Source organism: Salmo salar, chromosome ssa09 (genome assembly GCF_905237065.1).
Source record: "Salmo salar chromosome ssa09, Ssal_v3.1, whole genome shotgun sequence".
In the NCBI taxonomy this organism is placed as follows: domain Eukaryota; kingdom Metazoa; phylum Chordata; class Actinopteri; order Salmoniformes; family Salmonidae; genus Salmo; species Salmo salar.
The window spans coordinates 112,772,432-112,797,303 of record NC_059450.1 but is presented as its reverse complement, the minus strand read 5'-3'; the positions used below and the strand labels follow the sequence as shown (position 1 = coordinate 112,797,303).

Genomic DNA, 24,872 nt, shown 5'->3' with positions numbered 1-24,872 from the left:
GTCACATCATCATCAACTTCGCTTTACGGTTCATTGCAATTCTCCCAAAATTCTAGGAATGTACTATTTATTTGCATTGGATGTACAGAATTAGCGAATTAATTTTTAAGCGAGTTTCTGTTTGCCGTTTTGCCAGGTCAAAGAGTGGCCGTGAGAAATGAATACTATGTTTTGCTGCTTATCCAGTTGCGTCAAACTTTGTGCTGTGTACTGAAATGCTGCCAGCTTGTTTTCAAAATCCAAGGTTAATCTTCACCCTTTGCTTCCTCATCAAATTAAGAGATAACAGGCCTGTCCTTGCATTTATCCAGTGGTACACATACGCATACACATACGCATGCACTAAATCCATACCACTTTAATATCAATGAAAACCAGCAGCAATTTTAATATAGGCTAACTGCCTAGAAACCACAAATACAGAACGGAAGTGTATAATGCAAGTGTGTGTGTGTGTTTGTGTCTGTGTGTGTTTGTATACACTAGGAATGTGCATGTGTATGTGCGTGTGTGTATGTGCGCTTGAGTGTGCAAATGCTTGAGTGTGAATGCACTTGTGTGTGTGCCTGGGATGTGTAATAACCTGCAGTAGGTTCAGAAGTCAACCGTCTGCACAAGCAGAAGCAGGTGGCCTTAATCCACAACCGGATGTCTCCCTTATCTCTTAATTTGATGCTTCCTCATCAAATTAAGAGATAACAGGACTCTCCTGGCCTTTATCTAGTGGTACACATACCCATACACTAAATCAATGTCACCAACCAAATAAATATCAATGAAAACAAGTCGCAATATGAACATAGGCTAACTGCCTAGAAATCACAAATATAGAACTAAAGTGTATAATGCTTTAGATGAACATGTCAAAAGTGATGGCAATTTATTTTTTGAATGACAAGAAATTAGCTTTAAAAAATCTAAATCCTCTTAGCCTTCATTGCAAAATGTGAATAATAGCATTAGATTAAAACTGCACATTTTTCTCTCTGCTCCATGTCATTGTGAGTAGAATTGCAGGAAATTAGCTTTAAAACAGTTACATGTTTTCTTTTCCCCATGGCAAAATGTGTAGAATTGTAGGAAGTTAGCTTTAAAACAGTTACATGTTTTCTTTTCCCCATGGCAAAATGTGTAGAATTGTAGGAAGTTAGCTGTTTCCCCCCCTTGCTCAGACCTTGCGGTACGCCACTGTAATCCACTCTCGAGGACATTTCCTGTAATATATTCTTCCACTTTTTTAAGAATGGACTTTGGCTACCTGGAATAACCTACATAATTCACCACAGAAGCTCTGGACTATGCTCTGTCAATGACAACTAGCTAGTTACCTAAGAGAGTTGTGGTGACCTTTTACACACATACAAGCAGGATGAGATGAGTGAAGGATGTGCCCTGGCTGCAGTCAATGGTTAAACTGTCTGTGTTGGCATGATGACTGCAGATCAATGACATTATGACTAGTTATACTAATTCATATATAAATATAACTCGTATAGAGATATTGGAACAGATGAGCTCATATGAGGTGAGAGTAATATAGATGGGTGGGGTGTTTACAAAACCGATACATGCACAACTTTGAGGCAAAACAGACGGGTTGGCTTACAGTCAAAGGAGTACTGACAACATGTAAACTATATTTAGTCTGCAAATTTTTATTGAAAACATACATACATTTGCCCAATAAGCACTTATTGTCTCTCAAATACATCATTACAGTTGTTGGTTACCTAGCTAGCTAATTTTAGCCATGTTAGCATAGACGTGGTGGGGGTGAAAACACATAAAAACAAGAGAAGATATCAAGAAGAGCTGGCCTTAGACTCAGAAGGCAATTTTTATGGATTTGTGATGATGTGGTTTCAGTTTTAACAGCATATATTATGTCTCAATAAGGCTACATTCACAGACAATAACACTAGTCTGTGAATGTAGCCGAGTGCCTCCATGATCCTGAGTGTTCCATGAGGTATTCCAGAACTGATTAGAGAACTCTAGTCAGATGGAAACATTCAACCAAGTGCAGCCAGAATCTGATATTATATATACTATCATTGTTTTCAGAGGAGGAGCAGATAGTGTGCGGTCTTTAACAGAGGCCTACTTTCCATGTCTGTGTACTCTTCGTTTTAAGCAAAGTAGGCATAGTCTCTGCCCCAGACTGAGGGGATTCAAGACAAAATCAAGAAATGTCCCAGAGTTTATAGAATGAACTGAAAGAGCTTGAGTTTTTACAGGCTCACCCAGTTGTTGACTCATGACAGGGACTGGTGGGAAGCAACCATTGAGCTTTATCCTAGTTGGCTTCAGTGTTCTATATCTGATAGTGCCATTAATTGCCTGTCACATGTTGCCATCCCTTGTTTTTCCCCCAATTGGAAACCAGCCCTTTTTGTGTATATTTTATATTTATTTAGAGTTTCCAGTGACCTTTATCATAATTGGTGTGCTTTACTCTATGTTACATGATTTTCAATGGTGTGCTGTGCCTCTCCCTCCTTTTGTGTTTTCTGATTTATTTATTGTAGATTCCTCCCCCTTGGCTGGTCTACTTGGAGAGTGAGTTGTCCCAGGTCTGCCACACCTGGGCATGATTGAAATAACGAGCTACCACACTACTGAAAAGGGAGCTCGCAGCTCCAGGTTGAAGACTATCCTGCAAAAGGGATTTTACAGACATGCTGGGAACATGAGCGAGGACAGAACACAAGCTTTGGGTGGGGTAATAACCAGGTGAGGGAGATGGGACTGTATGGAAGGGAGTTTAGCCCTATGGTAGCTATTTCTGTGAACCCACTATGGCTACTTCCACCTTCAGTTGTTGACCTAGATGTGTTGGAGAGACTCGGGAAAGATAGGGATGGGGTTGATCCATCTAATCTGTTTAATAGATGTCTGTATATCAGGATTTTGTTCCCATATTCACAAATGGTTCAAAAGACCCAAGGACAGGACATACTGGGTCAGCATTTGTAGTGCAGGAATGTGGGGTGGCAGTCAGGAAACTTATTACAGATCCCCTGGCTGTTTACACAGTGGAGCTGAAGTTCTGTACTGTTGGCCTTGCAGTTGGTGGAGGAGATCAGAATAGTTATTTGCTCTGACTTATGTGTGGTGTTGATGAGTCTGAAGTTCTTTAGCTCACGTAGCAGGCAAGATGTGGGTGTTTGAGGGGAACGAGCCAGCTGATGTACTGGCTAAACAGACCCTTAGTAGTGGGGAATTGGATGTAGAAGTTTCAATGAGCAAGGCAGAGGCAAAAAGTCTGATATGGACAGTTGTGGTGCAGAGATGGCAGGAGCTGTGGAACAGAGACACTAAGGGCAGGCATTTATTCCAAGTACAGAGGAAAATCGGGGAGGGGAAGACTGCAGGAAGAGAAGATGCTATTTTTACAAGATTAAGGGTGGGACGCAGCTGGTTGAATAACACATTAAATGTGATAGGAAAGCATCCAACAGGAAAGTGTGATTATTGCCAGGAAACAGAGACAGTGGAACATGCACTGATACAGTGTGGACAGTATGAGAGGGAAAAAGAGGTTGAGATCCAGTATGAGGGAGAAGGCGATACAGGAAATGTGTTTAAACAGCTTACTAAGTAGAACATCATTGGATACAGTCTCAAATATTTTATATTTTTTAAGAGAAACGGGGCTGGCAGGTAGGATTTAGTTTCTCCCTGTCTCTGGCCCACACTCTAGTAAATGCACGATAAACCCCACCAAAGAAGAGTTTGGGGACTGCAGCTGGATGGCGAACACACCAAAGCCGGATACTGCTGGAACAGGATTCGGCACCTCTCAATTTTGGATTGTTTGGTTCCGGAACCCATTTGCCAGGATTCAGTACCTTTTGTGGCAAGACACATTTTTTTTTGCAATGTAAAAATTCTAATAAAAGCAGAGTTAATTCAAGTTGCCTTCTCTGTAGTTCTCATGCCGGATTAATGTTGGGTCGGCCCGTATAACATTGCAACATTGTAGCCTATGAAAAACGCGTTGCCACTAATTTCCAGCATTGCACTTCATCTTGCAGCCTAAAAAAAGCCTAGCTTTGGATTGTGTGTAGCCCAATCACATGGCATGCCTACAGTCAGGAACGCGTGACAAATCTATCAGTGAAAAGAGAAGACTAATCTGTCTGTAGGCTACCAAATATGTTGTCAACTTCCAAATAGGCCTCCTGAGAAAACAGCATTGTTTTACACAAAGTAAAACGAGAGCTGGGCTTTAGGCAGAGCACATCTGCCATCGATGGCGAGCGAGCATTGGGTGTGTCAGTGAAACTGGAAAGCTGTTTAAGGACTATCATTTCCTCATGTTGTACAATGTGTCTCCACACAAGTAGGCCCAGGCTATTGATGGATTCAAGGCATGGTTGTTTTTATTGATCTCAGATCACTGATCTCAGATCACTGTTTGTCAGTGTCAAAGTAGCCTGTCATTTTGATCATTTGTGAGGTATTAAAAACGATTCTGCTAAGGTCTCCAATCATCTAAAATGATGTAGAATTGCATGAAATGCATTTATAAAAGGCCACATTTTTCCCAGATCCCAGGCTTAAATTTCTGGTTCTCCTATGTGTGCAACTTCTGCAAGCGGCTCTACTCTACTGCTCTATGCCAGCACACAAAAGCAAAGATAATGCAACGCTTTATTATAAAGGTGATCTTTTTTTCATGCGTTCAGGTACCTCATAGCCCCCCAGATCACCCCCATCTTGGCTCATATCTTGTTCTGGCACCTCCCAATTAAAAAAATTAAGCACTGGCCGAACTGCTGCTGCTTCCATTACCACTTCCTCCTTTAGTCACCACGTCACATCCAGCCTGCAGCCAGAGGGGGACCTGAGTCGACAACACTCTATTCTGCAGATAAGGGACGGTCAACCCCTAAACATGCGAGTGTGGTCAAATACTTCTGTTCAGAATGGCCCCTGCTCATGCATGTCTTCCTCTCCCCCTCTATCGCCAGTGTGGAACAGACCATGGGCTCGGTGCCACAGACGCTTGACGATAACGAGCGAAGAGGAAAGACTGGCAACCAACAACCGACGGACAAATGCTGGATGAGCGACCGACGGTGGCGGAGGCCATCTTGAGGACATCCAGCAGCGTGGACAGTGTTTTGGGACTGTGTGTGTGAATGGTGTGAACACCCTTGATACTTTTGAAATAACATTTTTAAAAACTTTCACTTTATAGCCTTGTCTGTGTGGTGGCATGTAGTCATAGAAACCTGGAAGTTGACATACTGTACTTTTTGCCATGTAGTGTATCTAAGCGGATGAATTTAATAGTGCATTTAAATTAGAATTCAACGTGGTGTTTTTTAGGAACCCGTGTCCTCATGGTAGTTGTATTGAATCAGCTTTGCATGTCCTCTTTTATTGACCTGCAAACTCTTCCTGATATTGACCCTGTCGCCCCACATGACTCATTTTAAGACCACAACTCTTTTACAATCTTGCCCCTTAATACAGGATGACATCATTTTAAATTCTTTAAACCGATGTCGCAAGGAATGTTGGAGCTTGTGCAGTTTGTGACAGGGAGAGTTATTGTGCGTTGTGTTGGGTGCTATTCGTTATCAACATGACCCTCCACGTGTTGTGTTGACACAGGCAGAGTTAAGGACAGCCAATGAAAAGAAGGACCCATCCCTTTATAAGCACGGTCTTGATGAAGAGTCATTCTGCCAAACCTAGTATACAGGTAAGGACAGGCCACTCTCTCACTTATTGATCTTCAGCTACTTCTATTGTGTGGTCTATTTAGTCTGAAGATTCCTGTGAAAAATCAAATCATTTTCCCATTTTTCTTCAGTTGAAAAAAAACAACATGCATCTCAAAGTAGTGATCTTCGCCTTGTCATTTTTGACAACCAAAGGTTTGTGCTTTCTTCCCTTTCCTTTTCATTAAAAACATCATTGCATCTGCTATCGAATGGTGTTTATCATAATATAGAGCAGATGTAATGGTGTTTTAAAGAGAATAATATAATTTAAAAGGAGTTAATGTATCACTGGTGTTAACTTCTCCTATCTTCTACTGTAGCATACCCACTCCACCGTACCAGCAGAGAAACATCACAGGCACTACAGGACATAATGACCAATCAGGCTCATGAGAAGACAGATCTCAACAAGGATGTCAAGTATGTCCTCATACAATATATGACATAAACAATTGAATCATGAATCAGAAATGCTTGTATACAGGTGAGACTTTTATGAGCCTTCTAACAGTCCTACACAACCTTATTACAGCCGTATAACAGTCCCATAACAGACTTATAACAGCCGTATAACAGTCATATAATGGTATTATACAGTATTTTAACAGCCCTATACCAGTCCTGTAACAACCCCTTAACAGCCTCATAACGGCACTTTAACTGATCCTGTATGTTAACAGCGGGATGTGGAAGAGCCATGTGGAGAACAGCAACCTGTATTCCCACGACAACCCCAACCCCATGGTGAGCGAGATCAGGCACAAGCTTACCCTGGAGTCCGAGAGGCTGCGCACCCGCCTTCGCCAGGAGCTCACTAAGCTGAGGGAGAGTCTCGCCCTGTACCCTGCCCACCCCCAGTCCAGCGAGTCCACCCTGGCCAGCATGAGAGATCGCCTAGGCCCCCTGATCAAGCAGCTCCAGAGCGCCTTGGACGGCAACAGCCAGGAGCTGTGTAGCCACCTCAGGCTCTACTTTCAGGGATTGGAGGCCATGGAAAGCCAGGCGGCGGCCAGACCCACCCTATACCTGGAGGCTGTGCAGTGGATCAGCCAGACCTTGGACGACAGCAGTGCCGAAATGACCTTCCTCATCCAGGACTTCAAAACCAAGATGTCCAGCATGATCAGGGAGCTCATTGGTACCATTCAGGGGGACTTCTGGCAGGAGGTGAATGTCCGGCTGGGACAGGAGGTGCAGGCGTTGAGTCTGGAAGTCCAGGGCAGGGTGGGGGTGCTGAAAGCAAATCTGGCCCGTCTCCTGCTGGCTCCGCAGCCCCTCAAGGCAGTGGTGTCCACCAGTATGGAGCAGTTCTGCCAGAGTGTCGCCTTACAGGACCAGTTGTTCCATGCCCGAATTGAAAAGCACCTTCTGGGGCAGGAGTCACAGGCTCAGAGCCCCAGCGAGCCGCTCTCTCTACAACCTCTGGGTTTATTGGAGGAGGACTTCTCTGCGAAACTAAGTGCTCTCCTCCAGGACATTCTTCACAATGTCCAGTAAAAGCAGAACAGAACTTTCCACATAGCAGAATGAGAGAGAGAGACAGCGAGAGAGAGAGAGAGAGAGAGAGAACATTGTGTCCCATTATAGGGAACATTTAAGCTATATCATTGTTTCTGCTCCTCGTGCTTATATATATATATCAACTCCTCTACCATTGTATATAGAGTACAGTAAGTAATCCATGTATATGTATGATGTTTTCATTGTTGTGTTTATTTCATGTGGATGATTGTTGTAAAGGCATTTTATGTCAACTGTAAATAAAGCTTGTGTGAAGTTTACACTGTGTAAAAAGTATGTATTGTTACGGCTAGTTCATAAGCAGTACTTTTACTATATTCTCATAACAGACATCATTACAGATACCATTGAATTCATATTAAACAGAATTTAGTATTTTTTTCAGATAATATACAGTACAGAGCAGCAGGTCTGAAATTGGAGCATGATTGACACAAAAACCAGCCATCTTAGGTTAGAAGTCAACAGTATTGAGTACAGTATATCAAAATAAAACCTATATCATATTAGAACATTGTGGAAGACAGTGCATATATCTATGGAGTCATAGGAAACGCTATTAATAGTAGTCAGATAAATGTCATAGGTAATATATCAGTTCTCACAAAGAAGTATTGATGTTGCCTCATGTTATCTTGTACAGTATTGCTCAAGTGTTTTAACATACACTAAATGGCCAAAAGTATTTGTGGACACCCCTTCAAATTAGTGTATTCAGCTATTTCAGCCACACCCATTACTGACAGGTGTATAAAATCGAGCACACAGCCATGAAATCTCCACAGGCAAACATTGGCAGTTGAATGGCCAGTACTGAAAATCTGTGACTTTCTATGTTGCATCGTCAAAGGATGCCATTGTAACGGCTGTCGTAGGAGAGAGAGGACCAAGGCGCAGCGGGTTGCATGTTCATCATAATATTTAATAATAATTAGTGAACACGAAAAACACAAGAAAACGACAGACCGACAGTTTCACAGGCTAAATAAATAACAGCAGTGCAAAATACAACTACCCACAATCAACAACCCCAAACACATACCTATATATAGGACTCAGAGGAAAATAGAAACACCTGCCTCCAATTGAGAGTCCACACCCAAACCTAAACATAGAAAAACTGAACAGAACGTAGAAAATACAACCTAGAACATACCCAACACCCAGAACTAACAAATGACACACAACCAACCACCCCGAACCAACCAAAACAAATACCCTCTGCCACGTCCTGACCAGTTTAGGTATTATTTGTATTGTAGTTTGGTCAGGACGTGGCAGAGGGTATTTGTTTTGGTTGGTTCGGGGTGGTTGGTAATGGGTGTGGCTGTGTCACTACCCCCCCCCTAAAGGTGCAGACCCCGGATGCACCTCAAAAAAAATAAAAAAATAAACCCCTAACTAAAGGGAGGGAAGGGGGGGTGGCTGCCGTCAACGACGGTACCTGTGCTACACCCCCCCCCCTCCCCAACCCACCTATACTGGAGGTGGCTTAGGTTCTGGCCTACTGTCCTCCAGACTGTAGGCAGGCTTTCTTGACTCCGGGCCGTAGGCAGATTCACTTGGTTCCGGGCCGTAGGCAGACTCATTTAGTTCCGAGCTGTAGGCAGACTCACATAGTTCAAAGTTATAGTAAACTTCATTCTGATCCGGACCGCAGGCAGACTCACTCGGTTCCGGGTCGCGGGCCGTCTCCCCTGGTTCCGGGTCGCGGGCCGTCTCCCCTGGTTCCGGACAGTACGCCGTCTCACCTGTTGCCGGACACTCTGGACGAGGCACTGTCGCCGGACACTCTGGACGAGGCACTGTTGCCGGACACTCTGGACGAGGCACTGTTGCCGGACACTCTGGACGAGGCACTGTTGCCGGACACTCTGACCTGGTCTGACGCATTGGAAGCCTGATGCGTGGTGCTGGTACTGGAAGTGCCAGTTTGGGGACACGCACCTCCGGGCTAGTGCGAGGAGCGGGAACAGGCTGAGTCGGACTGGGCTGATGCACTGGAAGCCTGATGCGTGGTGTTGGTACTGGACGTGCCAGCCTGGAGACACGCACCTCAAGGCTAGTGCGTGTAACGGGAAACACTGGACCGTAGAGGCGCACTGGCGGTCTCGAGCGCAGGACTGACATCACCCCTACTGGCTGGATGCCCACTTTCCTCTGGCACATGCGGGGCGCTGGTACTGCGCATACCGGCCTGAAAATACCCGGCCTCGTCACAGCACCCATCACCCCAAAGCACGGGACCTGTCCAGTCAATGGTTGTTTGGAAAAAACATGGGGATTTGGCTTGGGACTTAATCCTCGCCCAGCCAACCTACCCGTGTGCCCCCCAAAGAAAATTATTGGGGTTGCCTCTCCGGCTTCCTCGCCAGCCGTGTTCCCCAGTAGCGATTCCGGTCCTCCCCAGACTTCCTCCATGGGCCCTCTCCAGCCAGAATCTCCTCCCAAGTCCATGACTCACGATATTCCACCTGTTGTTCCCTCCTCCGCTGCTTGGTCCATTGTTGGTGGGTAGTTCTGTAACGACTGTCGTAGGAGAGAGAGGACCAAGGCACAGCGGGTTGCATGTTCATCATAATATTTAATAATAATTAGTGAACACGAAAAACACAAGAAAATGACAGATCGACAGTTTCACAGGCTAAATAAATAACAGCAGTGCAAAATACAACTACCCACAATCAACAACCCCAAACACATACCTATATATAGGACTCAGAGGAAAATAGAAACACCTGCCTCCAATTGAGAGTCCACACCCAAACCTAAACATAGAAAAACTGAACAGAACGTAGAAAATACAACCTAGAACATACCCAACACCCAGAACTAACAAATCACACACAAATACCCTCTGACACGTCCTGACCAAACTACAATACAAATAATATCTAAACTGGTCAGGACGTAACAGCCATCTTTCCGTCAAGTCAGTTCATCACATTTCTGCCCTTCTAGAGCTGCCCCGGTCAACTGTAAGTGCAGTTATTGTGAAGTGGAAAAGTCTAGGAACAACAACGGCTCAGCCGTGAAGTGTTAGGCCACACAAGCTCACAGAATGGTACCACAGAGTGCTGAAGCGCGTAGCGTGTAAAAACCGCCTGTCCTCTGTTGCTGCACTCACTACCGAGTTCCAAACTGCCTCTGGAAACAACTTTAGCACAAGAACCGTTCTTAGAGAGCTTCATGAAATCGGTTTCCATGGCCGAGCCGCTGCATTTTGAAGGGAAATCTTAATGCTACAGCATAAAATTATATTATAGAAAATTCTGTGCTTCCAACTTTGTGGCAACAGTTTGAGGATGGCCCTTTTCTGTTTCAGCATGAGAGTGCCCACATGCACAAAGCGATGTTCATACAGAAAGGTTTGTTGAGATCGGTGTGGAAGAAATTGACTGGCCTGCACAAAGCCCTGACCTTAACCCCATCGAACACCTTTGGGATGAATTGGAACGCCGACTGCAAGCAAGGCCTAATCGCCCAACATCAGTGCCCGATATCACTAATGCTCCTGTGGCTGAATGGTCCCTGCAGCAATGTTCCAACATCTACTGGAAAGCCTTCCCAGAAGAGTGGAGGTTATTATATCAGCAAAGGGGGGGACCAACTCCATATTAATGCCTATGATTTTGGAAGGAGATGTTCAATGAGCAGGTGTCCACATTATATAATTAGTACGAAAGGTGAAATATTGCGATCAACATGGTTCAGGCGTTTACAGATGTTCCTTCATAACATGTAATTGATATTCCATATCAGGAATTAATTAGCTTAATCTATAAACAAAAGTAGAATGAGACACTAGTGTCCACTTATTTTCTTAGGATACGCTCAAGGTGTTCTAGTTGTTTTGTCTACAAAAGTATTGACATCATGAGAAATCTGAAACACACCTTGTCAGATTGGGCAGCTCGGAGGTGGACAGGTTGGTTGGTAGATGGTCATTGGCCAAGACACCTGTCAGTCAAAGGAATGGGGCCTGTCCAGTAGAACTTCTTGAGGACAAACCAGCTGCCTAGGACCACCAGGGCTATGGCCGCAGTGCCAAAGAGGATACCTACCACCAGCCCTGTGATGTTAACCCTGTCACCTCCTGACTGTATCCCTCCGCTGCCTGGATCACACAGAGGAAAAGTAGAGCATAGTTTGGGGCATGCTTTAAATGTCATGTTTTTCCTCCCATCTAGACATATTCACCATCTGACACTTTAATTTAGCAAAAACATTTAACTCACTATATGCCAACGTAGCAAGTCTTTCCTCTGTAGGAAAAACAACAGGAAGGGAAAACATCATATTATTCATTGAAATGGAATTTGAGTAGCAGTGGTACTAATAGCAATTAACTCTATAAACTCCAGTGAATGATTTGCTACCTGTGATAATTATTACTGAATATAAGAATCTCAGACATAATGTTGAACATAATCGTTATTAACAGATGACTACAGGGCTCACCATCTCTGGTAGTATAGAGTGGTCCACACAGAAACAGTAGCTGATTCCACTGACTCAGATCCAAAAGGCTCCAGTGATCTCTTTCTCCTGCTATTGCAAGCCTGTGACAAAGACAAGTTCTTATGCTTATACGAACTATTTATAGTATTGCAGCAAATTCAGGTGTTAGCGCCGACCGGGACTTGGAACTCGGGTCCAGTGACTGTCAACCCAACACGTTAGCCACTACACCAAGAGATCTGACCTCTTGACGAGGTCGCTGTGGTCCTATTAGCCAACTTACAATCAATCGATAAACAAATAGACGAACTACGAGCATGTATATCCTACCAACGGGACATTTAAAAACTAATATCTTATGTTTTACAGAGTCGTGGCTGAACGACAACATGATTAACATACAGCTGGTGGGTTTTAAGCTTTTTTTGGCAGAATAGAACAGCAGCCTCTAGTAAGACAAGTGGAGGATGCCTATGCATATTTGTAAACAACAGCTGGTGCACGAAATCTAAGGAAGTCTCAAGGTTTTGCTCGCCTGAGGTAGAGTATCTCATGATAAGCTGTAGACCACACTATTTACATCAGAGTTTATATCTATATTTTTCATAGCTGCCTATACACCACCACAGACTGATGCTGGCACTAAGACCGCACTCAATGAGCTGTATACGGCCATAAGCAAACAGGAACACGCTCATGCAGAGGCGGCGCTCCTAGTGGCCAGGGACTTTAATGCAGGGAAACTCAAATCAGTTTTAACTAATTTCTACCAGCATGTTAAATGTGCAACCAGAGGGGAAAAAAACTCTAGACCTCCTTTACTCCACACACAGAGATGCGTACAAAGCTCTACCTTGCCCACCATTTGGCAAATCTGACTATAATTCTATCCTCCTGATTCCTGCTTACAAGCAAAAACTAAAGCGGGAAGCACCAGTGACTCGGTCAATACGAAAGTGGTCAGATGAAGCAGATCCTAAGCTACAGGACTGCTAGCACAGAATGGAATGTGTTCCGGGATTCTTCCGAGGATATTGAGGAGTACACCACATCAGTCACTGACTTCATCAATAAGTGCTTCGATGACGTCGTCCCCACAGTGACTGTACGTACATACCACAACCAGAAGCCATGGATTATAGGCAACATCCGCACTGAGCTAAAGGGTAGAGCTGCCGCTTTCTAGGAGCGAGACTCTAACCCGGAAGCTTATAAGAAATCCCGCTATGCCCTCCGACGAACCATCAAACAGGCAAAGTGTCAATACAGGACTAAGATTGAAGCGTACTACACCGGCTCCAACGCTCATTGGATATGGCGGGGCTTGCAAACTATTACAGACTACAAAGGAAGCACAGCCACGAGCTGCCCAGTGACACAAACCTACCAGACGAGCTAAATTACGTCTATGCTCACTTCGAGGCAAGTAACACTGAAACATGCATGAGAGCACCAGCTGTTCCAGACGACTGTGTGATCACACTCTCCATAGCCGATGTGAGTTAGACCTTTAAACAGGTCAACATTCACAAGGCCGCAGGACCAGACAGATTACCAGGACGTGTTCTCCAAGCATGCGCTGACCAACTGGCAAGTGTCTTCACTGACATTTTCAATCTGTCTCTGACTGAGTCTGTAATACCAACATGTTTCAAGCAGACCACCATAGTCCCTGTGCCCAAGAACACTATGAAAACCTGCCTAAATGACTACCGACCCGTAGCACTCACGTCTGTAGCCATGAAGTGCTTTGAAAGGCTGGTCATGGGTCACATCAACACCATTATCCCAGAAACCCTAGACAAACTCCAATTTGCATACCACCGCAACAGATCCACAGATGATGCAATCTCTATTGCACTCCGCACTGCCCATCCCCACCTGGACAAAAGGAACACCTATGTGCAAATGCTACTCATTGACTATAGCTCAGCGTTCAATACCATAGTACCTTCAAAGCTCATCAATAAGCTAAGTTATCCTGGGACTAAACACCTCCCTCTGCAACTGGATCCTGGACCTCCTGACAGGCCGCCCCAGGTGGTAAGGGTAGGGAACAACACATCCGCCACGCTGATCCTCAACACGTGGGCCCCTCAGGGGTGCGTGCTCAGTCCCTTCCTGTACTTCCTGTTCACTCATGACTACATGGCCAGGCACGACTCCAACACCATCATCAAGTTTGCCGATGACACAACGGTGGTAGACCTGATCACCGACAACGATGAGACAGCCCATAGGGAGGAGGTCAGCGACCTGGTCGTGTGGTGCCAGGTCAACAACCTCTCCCTCAACATTATCAAAACAAAGGAGATGAATGTGGACTACAGGAAAAGGAGGACTCATCGACGAGGCTGTAGTGGTAAAGGTTGAGTTGGTGTCACCAACAAACTATTACGGTCCAAAAACACTAAGACAGTCATGAAGAGTGCACGACAAAGCCTATTCCCCTCAGGAGACTGAAAATATTTGGCATGGGTCCTCAGATCCTCAAAACGTTCTACAGCTGCACCATCGAGAGCATCCTGACTGGTTGCATCACTGCCTGGTATGGCAACTGCTCAGCATCCTACCACAAGGCATTACAGAGGGTAGTGCGTACGGCCCAGTACATCACTGGGGCCAAGCTTCCTGCCATCCAGGACATCTATATCAGGCAGTGTCAGAGGAAGATCCTAAACATTGTCAATGACTCCAGCCACCCTAGTCATAGATTGTTCTCTCTGCTACTGCATGGCAAGCGGTACCGGAGCACCAAGTCGAAATCCAAAAGGCTTCTTAACAGTTTCTACCCCCAAGGCATAAGAATCCTGAACAGCTAATCAAAGGGCTACCCAGACCCCTCTTTTACTCTGTTTATAATCTATGCATAGTCACTTTAACTCTACCTACATGTACATATTACCTCAATTACCTGAACTAACCGGTGCCCCCGCACATTGACGCTGTACCGGTACCCCGTGTATATAGCCTCGCTTGTTATTTTACTGCTTCTGTTTAATTATTTGTTACTTTTAGTTTCTATTTACAATTTTTTACTTATCTATTTTTTACTTAACCCAATTTTTATTTTATTTTTTCTTAACTACTGTGGCGAGAGAGGATGAGAGACATATTCAGAGGACATTCACAGAACAGAAAGAACCACAGTCAGCTTCCATGACCAGAGTGCAAAGCAGATGATAATGCAGAGATGGTTGGGAGATTTGTTATCTAACATAGGAAATGCACATTTAAATGTACCATTAAAGAAAATCTGTAACATTTCTAAAATGGTAAACTTCCCCCAAAAGGTTGGATGGACCTTTCAAAACTAAAGCAAGGAGAGCTGAGTCTCAAATCATCCTGTCCTACCTGTGAGGTTCCCGAGGAGGTGTTTGTGTGAGCAAGTGGTGGTGGGATGTGTCTTATAAACAGGTGTTAGACCTCGCTGACATCATATATCACAGGGGAGTGAAACACACATCCCTCCCTTCAGTTTTTTTCTTGTTTCCTGTTTCCGGTCACAACTTGCAGACCTGTTTACGCTACTGAAGTCCGACCTGTTTACCTGACGGTTTTTTACTTTTTCATTACCGTATATTTTTACTTTTTCCCTCACTCAACTTTTTTCATTCAACTTTTTCACCCCGGAGGTTTTATCTGGACATGGTTCGTCAGGACTTCAAACAGCCGAAGCTAAGTAACATTAACATGATGCCTTCTAATTGCAGTCGTTGTACTTATAATATACAGGAGAACGATCGCCTTACGGCAAGGATAGCTGTGCTGCAAGCCCAGCTTCAGACGCGATCGTTAGGCAAGGGTAATTTCAGTGTAGGAAAGGATGAAACAGCGTCTGTGCCACCAGTAAGTACAGATAGTAACGTTAGTATAAACCCCCTCGCACGGTCCCCGCAGCCGGACATCTTTCTCATGGCTTCTGGAGGGAAACGCTGTAGGAATGCTCAACCGGTGTCGCTTATTCAGCCGACAGAAACTTTCAACCGGTTCTCCCCATTAAGCGAGTCGGAGTCGGAGGCCGAGACTTCTCTGGTCTCTACTCCTCCCGTTGTGGGGTCTGAGACGCCGACGGCTCCCACCATTAGCTCTGACAAATTGAAAACCCTAGTCATTGGCGACTCCATTACCCGCAGTATTAGACTTAAAACTAATCATCCAGCGATCATACACTGTTTACCAGGGGGCAGGGCTACCGACGTTAAGGCTAATCTAAAGACGGTGCTGGCTAAAGCTAAAACTGGCGAGTGTAGAGAGTATAGAGATATTGTTATCCACGTCGGCACCAACGATGTTAGGATGAAACAGTCAGAGGTCACCAAGCGCAACATAGCTTCAGCGTGTAAATCAGCTAGAAAGATGTGTCGGCATCGATTAATTGTCTCTGGCCCCCTCCCAGTTAGGGGGAGTGATGAGCTCTACAGCAGAGTCTCACAACTCAATCGCTGGTTGAAAACTGTTTTCTGCCCCTCCCAAAAGATAGAATTTGTAGATAATTGGCCCTCTTTCTGGGACTCACCCACAAACAGGACCAAGCCTGGCCTGTTGAGGAGTGACGGACTCCATCCTAGCTGGAGGGGTGCTCTCATCTTATCTACGAACATAGACAGGGCTCTAACTCCTCTAGCTCCACAATGAAATAGGGTGCAGGCCAGGCAGCAGGCTGTTAGCCAGCCTGCCAGCTTAGTGGAGTCTGCCACTAGCACAGTCAGTGTAGTCAGCTCAGCTTTCCCCATTGAGACCGTGTCTGTGCCTCGATCTAGGTTGGGCAAAATTAAAAATGGCGGTGTTCGCTTTAGCAATCTCACTAGTATAAAGACCTCCTCCATTCCTGCCATTATTGAAAGAGATTGTGATACCTTACATCTCAAAATTGGGTTACTTAATGTTAGATCCCTCACTTCCAAGGCAGTTATAGTCAATGAACTAATCACTGATAATAATCTTGATGTGATTGGCCTGACTGAAACATGGCTTAAGCCTGATGAATTTACTGTGTTAAATGAGGCCTCACCCCCAGGTTACATTAGTGACCATACCCCCCGTGCATCCGGCAAAGGCGGAGGTGTTGCTAACATTTACGATAGCAAATTTCAATTTACAAAAAAACAAACAACAATGACGTTTTCGTCTTTTGAGCTTCTAGTCATGAAATCTATGCAGCCTACTCACTCACTTTTTATAGCTACTGTTTATAGGCCTCCTGGGCCATATGCAGTGTTCCTCACTGAGTTCCCTGAATTCCTATCGGATCTTGTAGTCATAGCAGATAATATTCTAATTTTTGGTGACTTTAACATTCACATGGAAAAGTCCACAGACCCACTCCAAAAGGCTTTCGGAGCCATCATCGACTCAGTGGGTTTTGTCCAACATGTCTCTGGACCTACTCACTGCCACAGTCATACTCTGGACCTAGTTTTGTCCCATGGAATAAATGTTGTGGATCTAAATGTTTTTCCTCATAATCCTGGACTATCGGACCACCATTTTATTACGTTTGCAATTGCAACAAATAATCTGCTCAGACCCCAACCAAGGAGCATTAAAAGTCGTGCTATAAATTCTCAGACAACCCAAAGATTCCTTGATGCCCTTCCAGACTGCCTCTGCCTACCCAAGGACGTCAGAGGACAAAAATCAGTTAACCACCTAACCGAGGAACTCAATTTAACCTTGCGCAATACCCTATATGCAGTTGCACCCCTAAAAACTAAAAACATCTGTCATAAGAAACTAGCTCCCTGGTATACAGAAAATACACGAGCTCTGAAGCAAGCTTCCAGAAAATTGGAACGGAAATGGCGCCACACCAAACTGGAAGTCTTCCGACTAGCTTGGAAAGACAGTACCGTGCAGTATCGAAGAGCCCTTACTGCTGCTCGATCATCCTATTTTTCCAACTTAATTGAGGAAAATAAGAACAATCCGAAATTTCTTTTTGATACTGTCGCAAAGCTAACTAAAAAGCAGCCTTCGCAAATGGAGGATGGCTTTCACTTCAGCAGTAATAAATTTATGAACTTCTTTGAGGAAAAGATCATGATCATTAGAAAGCAAATTACAGACTCCTCTTTAAATCTGGGTATTCCTCCAAAGCTCCATTGTCCTGAGTCTGCACAACTCTGCCAGGACCTAGGATCAAGGGAGATACTAAAGTGTTTTAGTACTATATCTCTTGACGCAATGATGAAAATAATCATGGCCTCCAAACCCTCAAGCTGCATACTGGACCCTATTCCAACTAAACTACTGAAAGAGCTGCTTCCTGTGCTTGGCCCTCCTATGTTGAACATAATAAACGGCTCTCTATCCACCGGATGTGTACCAAGCTCACTAAAAGTGGCAGTAATAAAGCCTCTCTTGAAAAAGCCGAATCTTGATCCAGAAATTATAAAAAACTATCGGCCTATATCGAATCTTCCATTCCTCTCCAAAATTTTAGAAAAAGCTGTTGCACAGCAACTCACTGCCTTCCTGAAGACAAACAATGTATACGAAACGCTTCAGTCTGGTTTTAGACCCCATCATAGCACTGAGACTGCACTTGTGAAGGTGGTAAATGACCTTTTAATGACGTCAGACCGAGGCTCTGCATCTGTCCTCGTGCTCCTAGATCTTAGTGCCGCTTTTGATACCATCGATCACCACATTCTTTTGGAGAGATTGGAAACCCAAATTGGTCTACATGGACAAGTTCTGGCCTGGTTTAGATCTTATCTGTCAGAAAGATATCAGTTTGTCTCTGTGAATGGTTTGTCCTCTGACAAATCAATTGTAAATTTCGGTGTTCCTCAAGGTTCCGTTTTAGGACCACTATTGTTTTCACTATATATTTTACCTCTTGGGGATGTCATTCGAAAACATAATGTTAAATTTCACTGCTATGCAGACGACACACAGCTGTACATTTCAATGAAACATGGTGAAGCCCCAAAATTGCCCTCGCTAGAAGCCTGTGTTTCAGACATAAAGAAGTGGATGGCTGCAAACTTTCTACTTTTAAACTCGGACAAAACAGAGATGCTTGTTCTAGGTCCCAAGAAACAAAGAGATCTTCTGTTGAATCTGACAATTAATCTGGATGGTTGTACAGTCGTCTCAAATAAAACTGTGAAGGACCTCGGCGTTACTCTGGACCCTGATCTCTCTTTTGAAGAACATATCAAGACTGTTTCAAGGACAGCTTTTTTTCCATCTACGTAACATTGCAAAAATCAGAAATTTTCTGTCCAAAAATGACGCAGAAAAATTAATCCATGCTTTTGTTACTTCTAGGCTGGACTACTGCAATGCTCTACTTTCCGGCTACCCGGATAAAGCACTAAATAAACTTCAGTTAGTGCTAAATACGGCTGCTAGAATCCTGACTAGAACCAAAAAATTTGATCATATTACTCCAGTGTTAGCCTCCCTACACTGGCTTCCTGGGCAAGGGCTGATTTCAAGGTTTTACTGCTAACCTACAAAGCATTACATGGGCTTGCTCCTACCTATCTTTCCGATTTGGTCCTGCCGTACATACCTACACGTACGCTACGGTCACAAGACGCAGGCCTCCTAATTGTCCCTAGAATTTCTAAGCAAACGGCTGGAGGTAGGGCTTTCTCCTATAGAGCTCCATTTTTATGGAATGGTCTGCCTACCAATGTGAGAGACGCAGACTCAGTCTCAACCTTTAAGTCTTTACTGAAGACTTATCTCTTCAGTAGGTCCTATGATTAAGTATAGTCTGGCCCAGGAGTGTGAAGGTGAACGGAAAGGCTGGAGCAACGAACCGCCCTTGCTGTCTCTGCCTTGCCGGTTCCCCTCTTTCCACTGGGATTCTCTGCCTCTAACCCTTTTACAGAGGCTGAGTCACTGGCCTACTGGTGTTCTTCCATGCCGTCCATGGGAGGGGTGCGTCACTTGAGTGGGTTGAGTCACTGACGTGGTCTTCCTGTCTGGGTTGGCGCCCCCCCCTTGGGTTGTGCCATGGCGGAGATCGTTGTGGGCTATACTCGGCCTTGTCTTAGGACGGTAAGTTGGTGGTTGGAGACATCCCTCTAGTGGTGTGGGGGCTGTGCTTTGGCAAAGTGGGTGGGGTTATATCCTGCCTGTTTGGCCCTGTCCGGGGTATCATCGGATGGGGCCACAGTGTCTTCTGATCCCTCCTGTCTCAGCCTCCAGTATTTATGCTGCAGTAGTTTATGTGTCGGGGGCTAGGGTCAGTCTGTTACATCTGGAGTATTTCTCTTGTCTTATCCGGTGTCCTGTGTGTATTTAAATATGCTCTCTCTAATTCTCTCTTTCTCTCTTTCTGTCTTTCTCTCGGAGGACCTGAGCCCTAGGACCATGCCTCAGGACTACCTGATATGATGACTCCTTGCTGTCCCCAGTCCACCTGGCCGTGCTGCTGCTCCAGTTTCAACTGTTCTGCCTGCGGCTATGGAACCCTGACCTGTTCACCGGACGTGCTTGTTGCACCCTCGACAACTACTATGATTATTATTATTTGACCATGCTGGTCATTTATGAACATTTTAACATTTTAACATTTTGACCATGTTCTGTTATAATATCCACCCTGCACAGCCAGAAGAGGACTGGCCACCCCTCATAGCCTGGTTCCTCTCTAGGTTTCTTCCTAGGTTTTTGGCCTTTCTAGGGAGTTTTTCCTAGGGAGTTTTTCCTAGCCACCGTGCTTCTTTCACATGCTTTGCTTGCTGTTTGGGGTTTTAGGCTGGGTTTCTGTACAGCACTTTGAGAATATCAGCTGATGTACGAAGGGCTATATAAAAATAAATTTGATTTGAATTTGATCAACACACACACACACACACAAGCTTTTTTTAAGCGAAACCATCAAACAACCACTAAGAGGACTGTCAGTGGGGTTTCACATAGATATCAAAGGTTAACTTGCATGACATATTTCATATTTCTTGGAAACAAATAAGGGATATCTTGAAAATGATTGAGCGTTGTTGCTTTACAGGGACAGATTGTACACTGTATTCATATCGGTTTCAAATATCATGTTAGATTCATTTAATTAAGCATCAGGATGTTTTATTTTTTTTACATTATAACGAACCCACTTGAATGCAATATTCGTCAGTGATTTGCTAATTGTGGAAAAAATGTATTACAGATATATACAGTTGAAGTCGGAAGTTTACCTACACTTAGGTTGGAGTCATTAAAATTCGTTTTTCAACCACTCCACAAATGTTTTGTTAACAAACTATAGTTTGGGAAAGTTGGTTAGGGCATCTACTTTCTGCATGTTATTAGTAATTTTTCCAACAATTGTTTACAGACAGATTATTTCACTTATAATTCACTGTATCACAATTCCAGTGGATCAGAAGTTGACATAGATTTAAAAAGCTTGGAAAATTCCAGAAAATTATGTCATGGCTTTAGAAGCTTCTGATAGGCTAATTGACATCATTTGACTCAATTGGAGGTGTACCTGTGGATGTATTTCAAGGCCTACCTTCAAACTCAGTGCCTCTTTGCTTGACATCATGGGAAAAACAAAAGAAATGAGCCAAGACCTCAGAAAAAACATTGTAGACCTCCACAAGTCTTGTTCATCCTTGGGAGCAATTTCCAAACGCCTGAAGGTACCACGTTCATCTGTATAAACAATAGTACGCAAGTATAAACACCATGGGACCACGCAGCCATCATACCGCTGAGGAAGGAGACGCGTTCTGTCACCTAGAGATTAACGTACTTTTGTGAGAAAAGTGCAAATCAATCCCAGAACAACAGCAAAGGACCTTGTGAATATGCTGGAGGAAACAGGTACAAAAGTATGTATATCCACAGTAAAACAAGACCTACATCGACATAACCTGAAAGGCCGCTCAGCAAGGAAGAAGCCACTGCTCCAAAACTGCCATAAAAAAAGCCAGCCTACGGTTTGCAAATGCACATGGGGACAAAGATTGTACTTTTTGGAGAAATGTCCTCTGGTCTGATGAAACAAAAATAGAAATGTTTGGCCATAATGACCATCGTTATGTTTGGAGGAAAAAGGGGGAGGCTTGCCAGCCGAAGAACACCATCCCAACCGTGAAGCACGGGGGTGGCAGCATCATGTTATGGGGGTGCTTTGCTGCAGGAGGGACTGGTGCCATTCACAAAATAGATGGCATCATGAGGAAGGATTATTATGTGGATATATTGAAGCAACATCTCAAGACATCGTCAGGAAGTTAAATGTTCATCGCAAATTGGTCTTCCAAATGGACAATGACCCCAAGCATACTTCCAAAGTTGTGGCAAAATGGCTTAAGGACAACAAAGTCAAGGTATTGGAGTGGCCATCACAAAGCACTGACCTCAATCCTATAGAAAATGTGTGGCTTGAACTGAAAAAGCGTGAGCGAGCAAGAAGGCCTACAAACCTGACTCAGTTACACCAGTTCTATCAGGAGGAATAGACCAAAATTCACTCAACTTATTGTGGGAAGCTTGATGAAGGCTACCCGAAACGTTTGACCCAAGTTAAACAATTTAAAGGCAATGCTACCAAATACTAATTGACTGTATGTACATTTCTGACCCAGTGGGAATGTGATGAAAGAAATAAAAGCTGAAATAAATCATTCTCTCTACTATTATTCTGACATTTCACATTCTTAAAATAAAGTGGGGATCTTAAGACAGGGAATTAAAGGTGTATGTAAACTTCGACTTCAACTGTATATACCTTTTTAATAGTATTTAATTTTTTTGATAGGTTGAGATAATGTGTAGAATATCCGATAATATAAATTCTGAGCCAATGAGATGATACAAAAAAATCTATACGGAATACTATAGAATGATTCTCCATTGAGCGTGGGTTTTAGCCCAGAACTTGGCTTAACCTCTGTCTAGGAAACAGGGGTTCCTTTTGCATTTCTTATCAAACTTCCATCTAAAAGTGAGACATTAAATATCCAATAGAGACAAAGCTGTCTTTGGTATGTCCTATGTAGAAGAGTGGATTCATGTCTTGAGAATGAAACACTATGAATGCTGGAAATCGGATAACCCACGCCACAAGGTAAGAAACACACAGAACTAAAAATAGCCCTCTATTCTATTGTGTTCCAAGAGCTCCTTTGCAAGTAGCCTTCACTATAGGCTATCACTGCTATTGTTCAAGGCCTATTGTTCAGTGTGAAATATAGAATGAAAAAGACCAGATATGTTTTTGCCAAAAGCTGCTTGGTGAGAGAAGAGATTTGTTATACTATACGGACGCGTCACTCGTCACTCTGCCCAAGATCTCTCCAATGACAACTGTTTAGTGTTCAACACGGGATGCAATGACCATTCTTACGTGGTCGAATCATATTATCAGATTCCAATAATCCTAATGGCTGCAGGATTCACTCAATGGGAGAGTTCCAGATTACGCAAAACTCTAGACCCATGTCAAACTAAGACGGCATAGTTTGAAGCTAAGCTGTTTACTATTACTTAAATCAATAGATAATCAAGGTTTATTGATTCTGAAAATGAATGAAAGGGCAATACTCTACATCTGGAAATACCACAGTAATCAAATGCATGTTGCTTGCCTTACATGTTTTTTTGTTGTTGTTTTTTCACATTTATTTTATCAGGGAGTCATACTGAGACCTGTCACGGCTGTTTGAATGAGCGGACCAAGATGCAGCGTTTTCGTAGTTCCACATGTTTTATTTAAATCAGTGAAACCGAATGCAACAATTAACACTTAAAGTAAATACAAAACAACAAACCGTGGCGCTGGAGGAACATAAATCTCACAAAGAACAATCACCCACAAACACCTGTGGGACAAACCTAACTTAAATAGGACCTCCAATTAGAGACAACGACAACCTGCTGCCTCTAATTGGAGGTCATGCCAAACACCACCAACATAGAAATGCAAACCTAGAACCAAAACATAGACATACAAAAACCCAGACAAACACCCCCTGTCACGCCCTGACCTATTCTACCATAGAAAATAACACTCACTATGGTCAGGACGTGACAAGACCAAGGTCTATTTTACAGATGAGTCCTGAATTGCATAAATTACAGAAAATGCTCACATCAAAATATAAATACAAAACGCAAGCAGAAAGAAAATGACGGTCATGAATTGCCCTAGAGGCACTAGAACATGACATTTAAGAACATTTTGAAGATTGTTTCGCAAATAAGGTGCAAGAAAACTAAAAGCGGATTTATCTAACTCGGTAGAGAGTTAGCCATCCCTGAGACCGGGTGTTGTAAAAGGGCTTTATAAATGAAAACAAAGCAATGTATCAACTTACGTGACATCAAAGCTGGCCAAACAACTTTCTGGTAGAGAGTACAAAAATTGTAGCTCGTAAAAAATACCATTGTGCTATGATAGGGAAGCAGGGTGGCCTAGTGGTTAGAGGGTTGGATTATTAACTGAAAGGTTGCAATATTGAATCCCTGAGCTGACAAGGTACAAATCTTTCGTTCTGCTCCTGAACAAGGCAGTTAACCCACTGTTCCTAGGCCCTCAATGAAAATTGTTCTTAACTGACTTACCTAGTTAAATAAAAATAAACTGCATCTAACAGATTTAATTAAGTGGTAGCTGCGTTCATATAGGTGATGTCGCCATAGTCTAGGACTGATAGGAGTGTCGACTGAATAATCTGTTTTCTACTATTTAGCGAGAGGCAGGACCTATTGATATAGAAGAAGCCCATTTTAATTCTCAACTTCTTAACTTACTCATCAATATGCTTTTTACAAGATGGCTTTTCATCTATCCAAATGCCCAGATATTTGTAAGCACGACACGATCAATTTGGAGACCATCGAAATTACATACTGTATGCTTAAATCATCAGACTTATTTTTATGCGCTCTAGAGAACAACATACAGTGCCTTCAGAATGTATTCAGATCTCTTGACTTTTTCCACATTTTGATAAGTTACAGCCTTGTTCTTTGATTAAAAAGTTTATTTTCCTCATCAATCTACACACAATTAGATTGACAAAGCAGAAACAGGATTTTAGACCTTTTTGCTAATTTATTCAAAATAAACAACTGAAATATCACATTTACAGAAGGATTAAGACCCTTTACTCTGTACTTTGTTGAAGCACATTTGGCAGCGATTACAGCCACGAGTCTTCTTGGCTATGATGC

The 24,872-nt window shown here is 43.5% G+C and overlaps 1 protein-coding gene and 1 long non-coding RNA gene across 2 annotated transcripts; one reads left to right on the top strand and one right to left on the bottom strand.

The window, feature by feature from the left end:
• The first annotated feature begins 5,000 nt into the window (after positions 1-5,000).
• LOC106612462 (apolipoprotein A1/A4/E family protein) lies at positions 5,001-7,519 on the top strand. Its single transcript, XM_014213608.2, has 5 exons — positions 5,001-5,150; positions 5,626-5,716; positions 5,828-5,891; positions 6,059-6,158; positions 6,419-7,519. Exons 2-5 carry the CDS (start codon positions 5,645-5,647, stop codon positions 7,233-7,235), a joined length of 1,053 nt encoding a protein of 350 aa, XP_014069083.1. The 5' UTR covers positions 5,001-5,150; positions 5,626-5,644; the 3' UTR covers positions 7,236-7,519.
• Positions 7,520-9,352: 1,833 nt separating this feature from the next.
• Positions 9,353-24,624, bottom strand: LOC106612505 (uncharacterized). The gene is made up of 5 exons (XR_001330313.2): positions 24,014-24,624; positions 11,721-11,821; positions 11,498-11,524; positions 11,156-11,376; positions 9,353-9,788 (listed from the first exon to the last, which is right to left on the bottom strand). It is a non-coding gene; the product is annotated as an uncharacterized lncRNA (long non-coding RNA).
• Between the last annotated feature and the right edge of the window lie 248 nt (positions 24,625-24,872).